Source organism: Marmota flaviventris, chromosome 1, assembly GCF_047511675.1.
Source record: "Marmota flaviventris isolate mMarFla1 chromosome 1, mMarFla1.hap1, whole genome shotgun sequence".
Classification (NCBI taxonomy): Eukaryota; Metazoa; Chordata; class Mammalia; order Rodentia; family Sciuridae; genus Marmota; species Marmota flaviventris.
Window position 1 is genome coordinate 63,065,263 of NC_092498.1, and position 12,237 is coordinate 63,077,499.

At 31.5% G+C, this 12,237-nt stretch overlaps 1 protein-coding gene across 1 annotated transcript in view; it reads right to left on the bottom strand.

Annotated features, from left to right (window-relative positions):
- Positions 1-686: 686 nt before the first annotated feature.
- Positions 687-12,237, bottom strand: part of Sema3c (semaphorin 3C) — a 160,535-nt gene continuing 148,984 nt past the window's right edge. Inside the window, exons 16-18 of the mRNA XM_027926398.2 lie at positions 8,228-8,295; positions 7,167-7,297; positions 687-3,589 (exon numbers count right to left, since the gene is read on the bottom strand). Coding sequence (XP_027782199.2) covers positions 3,176-3,589; positions 7,167-7,297; positions 8,228-8,295 — 613 coding nt within the window. The 3' untranslated portion in view covers positions 687-3,175. The remainder of the gene's footprint in view (positions 3,590-7,166; positions 7,298-8,227; positions 8,296-12,237) is intronic.

A 12,237-nucleotide genomic window follows, 5' to 3' on the forward strand; every position in this document is an offset into this window, starting at 1 on the left:
CCCAGCTTACTCATGGTTTATAAAGGCTAATTGTATCTGCTAAATTATTACCTGACCTCTGACTACAGGTTCTCTGCCTGGGTCATAGGCATTCAACTTACAGAATTGAACTGAAAGATTCCTTCCTGTACTAGCAAGATACAACTAAAACAGGAAATATTATGATATTATTGACTACTTACTATATGTCATCTTCTCTCCCAACACTTTACAGGTATGAACTCATGTAATATACTAAGGCAGAAAGAAATTTTAAAACTTTCCTAAAGTAACAGTGAGTTTGGATTCAATTCCAGGTAGTCTATCTATGCACTCCTAAACTAAATGCAAATATATATATTTAAATGTAAACACAACATACTCTGAAAAACTCTCTGTATACATCATTTAATGTACAATATGAGGGAAAAATTATGTATTTGTTTACATATGTATAAAATATTTTGAAATGATGACATTGGATTCTTTACAGCTCAGACTTGAAGGAGGGCTAGTGGTGCAAGAAGAGATTTACATGTATGGCTTAGAATCCCTAAATTTTAAAGTATGTATGTATATTACATTCACAAAAATGGATGTTAATAAATAAATCTTTAAAAAATAATAAAACTTCAGTAAATTCTAATATGTTAAAAATAATTTAAGTCTATATTTAAAAAGAAAAGCTAAAGACATCTTTGGGGGAATTCAATGTGTTTTATTTTGCCAAGCAAATGATTTCTTTCATGTCCAATTAAACTTTAATGTGATACCTACATTTTGTTTTCTTACACATAATGCACATTCACTGTAATGACAGATTCATCATGCTAAAATCTATTCACAAACCTACAATTTGAAAACAGAAAAGTGCATTTCTAGGAAATTTTATATATAATACAAATGAAAAAAATACTAAATTATTGAATTACCAAACTACACCATATAAAACCAATCAACCACCAGTATTCAGTATACATTAACACTATTTTTGAGAAAGAAATTTTTCTTTACATTTGCCAGAGCTTTGTTCAAGAAGAATTTCCATATTTTTAAAGTAATAAAAGTATATACAATTTAGTAATGGTCACAATAGAAGGTATTAAATAGTACAAATAATATTATAAAACTAAACACCATATTGTGTATAAGTTTGGGCCTCTGTGAAGCAGGAGAAACTATAATTTGAGAACAATTCTGCTTTAATTCTGTACATAAAAACATTGATGAGAGGATGGTGTTGACCTTACATTGACATGTGCTGCTATTTGGGTGCAGAGTGGAAAAAAATAAATATAAACCTTTTCAGCAGGCAAACCATCTGCATAATAAACTGCTTTAGAGATTATTTAAGAATCACACACATTTGGGAGAATAGCTTTAAAAATGAATGAAGTTGGTTGTCATTTATGTTGTACATTTTGATGATTATTTTTGCCACTTAGAGGCCCCCTTTTAGAATATCAAAATATACCAACACTTAATTAATAAAGATATTCTTAAATCAATGACCATGCTCTTTTGAACAATATTTTTTTGGTGGCAGTGATGGTGCTAGGGACTGAATCTAGGGCTCTGCTCATGCAAAGCATGTGGTACAACTGAGCTATACCCATCAGCCCTGATCTTAGTTCTTAAAGTTTTACTCAATATTCAAAATGGCCTTCATTAGCTTCTTCATGAATTGTTAACTACAAATATAATTTTTGTAGTAGATTCTGTGTAGGTATTTGTTACGATTCTTGCTTTTACCTGGTAACATAAAAAATTAAGTAAATGAAATGAAAAGGTAAAAGCTGTGTTTTTTGAAGGAATATGAGAACATGAGGAATTTCTTATGATTCTCCCATCTAATTTTTAATTTGGAGAAAGTCATTTTAAATTATTCTAATGAAACCATCCAAACATACAATTAGAACATAATTATTCATTAAAAGCTTATACGATTACCTTTAAAGGCCATTGAATATATGTATTAACATTTATTTAAAAGAATATTTGAAATGAAAATAAAATAATATGAATGAAGACGGAAATCTTGGATCTTCTTAAAGAATGTTAATTTTGTTTACATTATACTCTTTTTCCTTTTTTGACATAAGGAGCACCTCTCCACCACACACATATGAATATAAAAGATAGGGTGTGACTGAAAAATCAGTATGATGTGAGATTTTTTTAAAAAGAGAATAAATCATAGAACTTGATGATTGAAATTGAAAATTAGCCACATTTGTTATAAATTGTTCATGATAACATGAAAATTTCTACTTTATTTTTTTTTCCTTTTTGATGGTTTTCACCCCCATGGAGAAGTTTGATACTTCAAAATGTTTTCTTTTTATATTGTTTAATTTGCCACACAGATAAAAAATTAGAACCAAAATAGTAATCAATTAAATAATGTAAGATTATATTTAAGTCTATAATAACTTAAATAACTTCCAAACAACTTTTGTCTGGAAGATGACAACAATATAAACCTACATGTTCCATTGCTTTAACTCCATCAAAGATCTTTAGGGTATAGATTATTCACTTTAGCTTTCTGAAACAAAAGAACCAAGATCAATGACAAGTATCAGCAACTGACAAATTTTACAATCTTAAAAAAAAATAGTAATTTCACTGGAAGCATAAACTCATCATTTTCTTTTTATGAATCACTCATGTTTTTAAATAATGCTTAGATGCCCTCTTCCCTGTACATTATCTATCTTACATTTCTTCGGATGGCATTCTGTCATGTCACATGCATTTACATGACTTTACCTATGTGAAAGTTGTGAAATAGAATTTATTTTCATATGTAAAATCATTGCCAATCAGAAATCTAAACCCCCAAAGTAGGGAAGAAATACCAGTGTTACTACCCTCATTCAATTGAGGGATGTAACAATTCTACTTCTGTAGCTACCACATTGATTTTGAATAAAAGATGAATAAAGATATAAATAAAATCTGGGTTAAGTTAAATATTTATATGCACCATGAGGACCATGACATGTCTACTGCTAGTCAATATCATACACGAAATGCATGCTCATTTCAGTTCATGTAAAACTCACTCTAGGAGTGAGTAATCACCTTTTCTCAGGAATTTTTCATGGGTAAAGAACAAGATTCTTTGCTCAAAATTTGATCATTGAAGACAGAGCATTTGTTACTAGAAGCATAAGCCCCACGTATGAAAACATTACGACTCTGGCAATTGATTTCTCCTGTTTCTACTTTTTCGGCTATTGATGAGAGCCTTTAACTTGCCGTAGTCTCCTCTCAATTTTTGTGATTCTTCCCCCTGTTGATGTTGCTGTCGAGTGTCTTTGCAGTACTGATTGATCATCTGCATTTCTGAGTGGCTGAATGCACCCATGATGTCCTTTGGGTGGAAAGGTAAAGCCCTCACAGAGCTGGCCCAGGTCCACGGTGACCACTTGTCTGTCACAACAGCCACCATTTCTGAATCTAAAACTTTGAAGTTGATTTTGGCTATGGTCTGCTTGAAGCTGTTTTCTGTTGCAATGCAGTGATACAGTCCTTGGTCAGAATCTTGAACAGAGCGGATCAGGAGTCCTTGTGGAGTGGCTATAATACGCTCATTCAGCTTAACCTAAGAGAAAAACACATGAAAGTTCAAACACACTGAAGATTATATATTCTAAAATGATATGCCTGACATAAAAAAAAAAAAAAATTGACTTTCACAAATTTGGCAAAAACATTGTGTACAAATTAGCTTCCTTCTCAGTAGATACAAATTTGTGATCAGTTCCCTTGTCTTTTTTTGCATAATAGATCTTGTCATAGAAGTACTCAATCTGTTAAAGAGAGGGTGAAGGTATTATCCATCTTGGAAAAATAAAGTACGTTACCTTTGGATAGAAACAGTTCTATCACATTCAAGTACAGAATTATGGTTGCTTTTGGTATCTGTATCACTGACAACATTATAAAAATGAAGTTCATAGATAATTATAGTATTAATTTCATGGAATTCTTTTCTTCCATTTTTACTGACACACTCACTTACTTGTGAAATTATGAAGCCACTAAAAAAAAGAATTGATTCTTCTTCTTTGGTCAATGAATCAGTGTTCTAGATAAAAAAATACATAAGCAAAACCAGAATTTTGAACATTTACATTACCTTTTGCAATTTCCTACCTATTGGATGTCTAATAATAAACTGGAAGTACATTGTCTTATAAATCTTCCAGGTAGATTTACTTTGGAAGGAAAGGCAATAAAAATCAATGGGTTAATATTTAATTACTGTCTAGGCTTAGGCTGCAAAATGATAAATGACCAAATATCAGCCAAATGCTTGAAATCCATGTTCTTTAAAGAGTTCCAGCTATAGTGTTCTCCATCAATGAAGACATAAAAATCTACCACAAACATGGCAAGATGTTACTTGCCATATGTACTGTGGAATGTTCTTTCCCTAAGGGAAAAAATATCTGACCAAAATCAAAGAGGTAATGTATGAGAAATATTTTTCTAAATGATAAAATTCTGTTAAAATAGATATTTTATTATTAATGAGGTTTAAACCAAAGACTGATAGTTTTGGATAAAATGTAACCATCACAAAAGTAAAAGTGTAATAATGAAAGGTGGACAATAGAAATAGAATGGAGATAGAAAAGAGAGAATCGTTACAAAGAGATACGAAACTAATTTTTGACATTAATTACGTTTTGAAGTTTAATTGTGCCTCAAAAATGATTTACAATGACGACATGTATTTGAGAATTAATGAAAAGAAAAGAAAGTCTTTCTTATATGTGCAAAATTGAAAAACGTTTCTTGAGGCCAATATGATAATATCCATAAAACATGCCCATAATATTTATTGCAGCAATTTATTTTCTAGAGATTTATCTAGAAACTATATTCTCACAAATATGCATATATTTGTTTATGTATTACTTTTGATAAGAAAAACAAAACAAAACATAACCTAACTAGTAAATGACTCAGGTATATTCATCCAATGAAATATTCTTCAGTAAAAAAACAAACAAACAAAAAACCAGGGTAGCTCCACATGTATTGACATTGAAGTGTGTGTGTGTGTGTGTGTGTGTGTGTGTGTGTGTGTGTGTACTTTAGGCTACAGAGCATATTGGAGGAATATATAATAAAATGGGTGAATCTATTACTCTTTATAACCTTTTATACTCTGAAAAGTAGAAATAAGCATTAAAGTGGAAGAAGATGTTTGGTTTTTACTTTATGCTTTTCAATATGAACTATTAGAATTTTGCTTCTTGGGCTTTTATCATTTCTGTTACTTGAAAAGAGTTCAATTTTTATACATCAGTAATGTGAGAAGTAAGCATCTGTTGGCCTGAAATAGTAAGAATCAGGATAATTTAATAAGTTCTTAAGGGTTTATTTAAGTTAGATATATGTAGAACTAGGCTCTGCTTAAATTATGAATGGTTTCGTGATTATTAAATTATTAATTAAATTGATTACTTTTTATCAAAATCTTAAATTATTCTATTCTTGCTTTGCAATTGAAAGATAAAACAAAATAGTAATATTTCAGTCCACATTCTTGAGCATTCTGAAATAAAATAAATTAAAACCATACATTCCATTTTAAATTTTATCATTAATTTCTGTGGTATATATTAAATGTACTATTAAATATATATACACATTGATTTTAAATCATAGAAATTATATTCACTTGTATAATATTCTGTTGAACTTTTTATTAAATAAAATAAAAATCTTTTATCCATTTTAGGTAATACTTGTTTGAAAATTAGTTACCTAATTTGTATATGTTCATAAGGGCATTTTCTGGAAGGACTGTTCATGCCCTAGCCTATGAACTCTTTCTATATGGTAATCATCATTACACATGTGATTTCTAACCCAGGATACTTTGCAAGGCAATTATGATTATACTCCCATATCCATTCAAAATAATTTAATATTAATTAGACTATAGAAATCCTAAGACTTATTGGATGACACATTTTACAGCAAAAAATAGACCTCAAAATAATTTTTAATTTAAAAAAGTTGTAATTATTATAGAATTCCAGGGAAAGCAGGATCTCTTAAGTACATCTAGAGCATCTTCAGATAATTAAATGTCCTCTTATGTTTAATATTCCAGTAACTGGTCTATGTTTAATATTCCAGTAATACAGGATACAGAATTCACTAAGCTACTCATAGCTCTTTTGGATACGGAAGTCTGAAAACTGCAAAGTATATGCCTGTATGGAAACTAGCATTTCAGTAAAATAGATGCAATACCTGTTCTATAGCTTGTGAGGACATACATTTTTCATAGCCTTAATTAACTTCATATGTACAAGTAAATTTCCCCACAACAGAAGAATATGCACCAGTGCAGGAGGCTCCATTCTCCCCTTGGCTCCATCAGACTTTTTGGTGCACTAACAATGGTATAATTTAGACTACCCTAAGCTTTTATGTACATACATTTTTTCTTCTTTTCATTTGTCAGAACAACATGACATCAGTTTTACGGAATTCATTGTTTACAATATATCACTGTATGCCATTTTACAACGCCTCTATTTTAAAAGAGTTCTTTTCAATCAGTGAAATGTTATAGTAAGTGTCCTTTTATTTGAAAATTTGGACTTTTTTTTTCCATATCACTAAATAAAGGAAATGGTCTCATAAACAATGATTTCATATATTGCCTGAGTGAATCACAAGAGTTATGAATAATAAATCGATAGAAACATTACTGCAGAAAAGAAAAGTGCTCTTTACCATAGGTTATAGTTTAGTGTAATTCATTGTTAGGGAATACTGAACTATTTTTAAAGCCCTTTTTTATCTTGTGAGTCACACAAAGGTGCATTTGTGTGAGAACTTGGCTTCTGGATTTGAACACATTTTGCTTCTTTTAAAAATGCTTCCTCGCATCAACACCACTGTCTTAGTGTCCAAGCTCTTGTTTCAGTCACTGTGTTAGAGAGGTGGGCAGGCAGAAAGACAGGCTTTCTAATTAATCCATCAATTCTAAGGACAAAGGATTTTAAAGAAGGTGGCACTTGTCATCCAGATGACATAAAAAGATGTTCATATGTCTTTCCTTTTTCACTTGATCTGCATCTCACTGAGGGATGCTGATTTAATGTTCCTTGCAAAGCCCTGATTGATTGCTGCTGGGCTGCATTACTCACCTCTTTCCTCCTGTCTTTGTCTTTCTGTAGCAACCACTTGATAGATGCCTGTGGAGACTTGGGGGCACACTCAAGAAAAGTGGTGTTATTTTTTACTCCGTACTGGACAATTTCAGCTGCATTTCGATATGCTGAAGAGCAAAAAGAAAAGAAAGAACACAACAGAATTTAGAGCACACTTTTCAATACTGATCTCTGAAAAATTGTGATTAAATATGGCAGCCAACAGAGGTGATGATCACTTAACAGGCAAACAAGTATATAGTGTTTACCAATTCTGTTCAATGTCAAGAAAAAGAGAGAAAAGTTAATCAAGGCTATGTTGGTGAGGGAATCAAGGTTTGCTCAGGAAATAACCTACACCAAGGTCGTACTTAACATCACTTTGCACGCTTTCTTATCACAACATTGTTGTCAGTTTGTTTGTTCTCAGCTGAGCAAACTGAGGCTGTGAGTTATGAGGCCATACTAAAACTAGGCTTGTCCCTCCCCAAAACTCATATTCAGTATGGGATGGAGAAAATTCAGGAGCACAGGAAAAGGGCAGAAACTATAGCATGGCTCCAGTTAAATGCAATGGCTGAAAACATGGTCCTTGGAATCAGAGGAACAGGAGTAAAATCCTGACTTCACCTCTACTGAAGCAAGTTACTCCATCTCTCTATTCCTTTGTTTTACTCAATTATAAAACATGGGTTATAGTATTTTTGCACTTTTACAAATAGTATTAAATTAGGCAAAGCATTTAACATAATCACGTGGTAGTTGAAACATGAACAGAATCTTCATAAAGCAGGGATAACAATAGATTCTACTTTGGTATAGTTTTTGAACACTGAGTAAGATAAGTACTAAACTCAGGTTCTGATACAAATCATCCTCAATATTTACCCGCACCTCCACTGCCATTGTTCTGAATACTGTTAACAACTGCTGTCATGAATGGGAACTGACTTTCCTTAAAATGAAAGGCCTGGACCTAATGCATTGTTCCCCTTACTGAAATATGATGTGAAATACTGATTTATTTACCAAGTTTGACCATTGTTCACTTTAAATACCTTTTAGGTTAAATCCTCTGCATTGAGTCAGTGGATTTCCATGTCTCACATCTTGCCTTCGGCTCCTCCTGTAGGTGCAGAAATGTGTCAAAAGTGACTTAAAATTATCTTTGCAATTGTACCACGTTCTAAATATTTCATTTTTATTTTACAAACTTTTGATTGCCTTAGATTTTATTAAAAATGCTTGATTAGCTGATGCAGGTATCTGATATGTCTCATTTAATACATCAATGTTTGGATGAGTACTAATCCTTACTTTTCAATCTAAATAAATTCTATCCCTCCTCATCTACCATTTGTGGTGGAATGGCTATGAGTTTTCTTTTATATGCATTATCTGGGTTAATACTAGGTTTCATAATTGAGCATATAAACTTTTATTTTAGGGTCATTCATTCAAAATTTTCTAAAATGTTTCCTTCAAGGCATAAACTCACTGCTATTTTCCTTTTATGAAGGGCATAATATACTTTTCTTACAAAGGTCAACACTTTAAAGATATATTAAAACTTTTCTCAAACAAGTGATATGGCAATAAAACACTAACATTTAATATAAGGGTAAATAACATTTTTTATTTTCTAAGACTCTCCCTCAACTTTTTTATTTTGAAAAATTTCAGTTGTACCAAAAAAAAAAAAAAAAAAAACACTGAAAATATGAGTATAATGAATACTCAGATGCCTAGATTCACATATTATTGTATTTGTCACATCAATTTAATTCTCTCTGATATACAAACATATGCTGTGTATGCACATATATAAAAACCTATAGAAAATAAATTGTAGCATGTTGTACTTTCACATAATTTAGCACATATCTTCTAAGTAATCTTCCTGTGGAGGATTATAATACTAAAAATATCAAAATTTATTTAGCATCATCTAATTCACATTGTATATTGAAATTTTCCTAGGTGTTCCCAAAATATCCTTTATGGGTTTTTTAAAAAGTTTATCCAGAACCCAAAGTTCACTCTTTGCATTAAGTAGTGACATGTTACTCATTCAAGCATTTTAAAAATTTAGCTATTGTCTTCATAAATTGTTGCTATTTAAAAGTTTTAAGTTATTTGCATTTTAATTATTTAATTTCATAATTCTTAGATTCGCTGAGTATACTAGTTTCAATTGTATTACACATTGTAAAAAGCAAAATATAACAACTGAAATCTCCTGAGTAAGGCATTGTGGGTAAGAACATTGCCGTAAGTAAGAAGAAAGGGTACTTTTTAAATGTGTGAATGCTTCCTGACACTGATGAAAATTATGCATGAATGAGAATATCACTTAATGGGATTATATGTTAATCTTTATTAACATTTTTATCTTCGAAAGTAAAATACTCAGCAAGATGAACAGAAATATTAAAATCAGTGTAGTTATTAAACTTACATAGCAAAATTCATCTCAAAGTCATTAATAATGTAACATCTCATTTTAAGATTACAGAAATAGTTAATATTTTATGTACTCAACATATTGTATACATCTCTTTATGGAAATACATATATATATATATATATATATATATATATATATATATATATATATTTGTATCATTAAAGTATTCCTTTCTCAAAAAGGGTGCCCATTCCTTCTACAATTTTATATTTCTATATAGACATACACATAAAATAATGGTAGTGTTAGGAACTCTTATGGCAATAAATATAACTAATGTGCAGTTTTACTGCTTTGCAATCTGTATATGGGGTAAAAATGGGAGCTCATAACCCACTTGAATCAAAGTGTGAAATATGATATATCAAGAACTATGTAATGTTTTGAACAGCCAACAATAAAAAATAAAAAAAAAAAGAATAGTAGAATAGGGAGGTTTTGTGGAATATTTGAGAGGTGGAGCCTAGTATTAGTCCTTAGATCATGTAGTTCTCCTACAACCCCTATATTTCATGTGATGAAGTTCTTATAAGGAGCAAGCCTGGCCCCATCCAACTCTCTGCTTCCTGGCTAGAGATATGTCCCTTATTCCATGTGCACTCCCATCACCCAACACAGGGTCTGACCCAGAGCCTGGGCTATGACATTTTGACTTCCATCAAAGCTGTAAGGTAATTTATGATTTGCTTGTGTCAGAAATTTTTATATAATAAGTAAAGCTACGTAATAAAGTAGTCAATTTAGAAATTCAAAAAAAAATACATTTTGAAGTTGCAACATTATTTACTACCAGCCCACTTGAAAGTGATCATATGAACACCGCTGGAGGTTCTTATGGATGACCTGGTCATTTTTAGTCTTCTAGACAAATAATGGCATTCACAATCTTTAAATTTATTGTTCTGTGATCACCACTATGTAATGGGTTACTCATTGAGAGTATATAAACTCTCAAGCTGAATAATCTGAATTTACAGTTTCAAATTCCAAACAGAAAAACACTATCATGGCTTGACTTATATGATGTGATCGGCATGAGTCATTATAGTCAATTTATTTGGATAAACAATGAAATAATTCTCTTCTTGTATAGAAAAGATATTTACTTGAAGATTGAGTTGGTAATTGTATCTTAAATTTTCTAATGATATATCTGAAATCAGAGTAAATAATATTAGACACTCAAGTGAAATATTTGATACAAATGCACAAATATTTGTGTTACAGGTTAGACAGAAAAATGTTAATATGCATATATTGATTGAATTTTCTGGGCTCTTTATAATAGAATTAAGACACTGCCAGAGAGATCTAGATAGTTCTTTAAGTGATTATTGCTTTCTTATCCCATGACACATGGCTTAATACCAACTATAATACTGGAACAGTAAGAATGTAAGATAGCTTCAGTTCTTTGCTTTTCAAAAAGACATGATTGAGTTCATAATTTGTGATGGTAGGAGGACAATTTGTAGTCAGTGTTTATCCGTCTCAGAAAAATAACAGGTTGAAACAGGTGAAAGAATATATGAATATATTTCATAGAAATTTCTAAAATACAAAAAAAAAACTGAAACAGAAGTTATAATCCATACATGGTGTGAAATTTTACTTGAGAAATATTCTGTTTGCTAAATAAAAACAGTTGCCGGTCAAAACAAATGTCTTTGCAGGAGAGAAGTGCTGATCTATTTCCTTCACATGACATGTGCAGGACTATGGTAAGATTCAACTTACAGTCCTCACAACAATCTTCCTTGGAAAGGGCAATGCTTCAGCTTTCTTCAGCACCAAAGAGACAGACTGAAGTTTGCATTCCAGGAGTTTAAGATGCCAATTATTAGAGTTCCTTACCAAGAGAAATTTGTTGCCTTTAGAGTGCTTAGTTATGGTGATAAGTTTAAAATATCATTGCTATTATATTTGGGAGTGCAAAGCATATATGATTGAAAAATACCAACAGAAAAGTGGCCATTTTTAAATTTGAGATTACATTTGGAATTTGCTTCCCTCATATTTTGTGTCCAGGTACTGTCTCTCCAGCCTAGTGTAGGTATAAAAGATTGCCTGATAATGAGGTCCTGGAATTTGATTCAGAAATCAAAAGAAGTTACCGATCTAATGAATATGTCCTAAAATGACAGAGGAACATAAAGTCTTTGAACACAGATATGACAGACTGTGGTTTAAAGAGTGGGCTTTCTCTTTATATCGCTGCTTTCAAACACAGAAGACTCTCAAATGATCCAGGTTGGGCCACTACACAGTGCCAGATTCATGTTTCTAAATACCCACTCAACATCCCTTGAGTGTGTGATGGACACCATTAACTTACAGCATCTTTCTCCCCACAAACCTGCTCCTCTCATAGTCTCCCCTTTCTCAGGAAATGACACCTACATATGTCCTTATGCTCAGTTCTGAGAACTTGGATTGTTTTTGACTCCTTTATTTTCTAACCTCCCATATCTAATACATTTACAGATTCTCTGAGGATATAAAGTCAGACCAATTTTACCAGCTATCACTCTATCATCCCTATCCAAGGCACCGTTCTATTGCACCTGGGTAAATACAGTAGCTTCCTATTTTCCAGCTTGC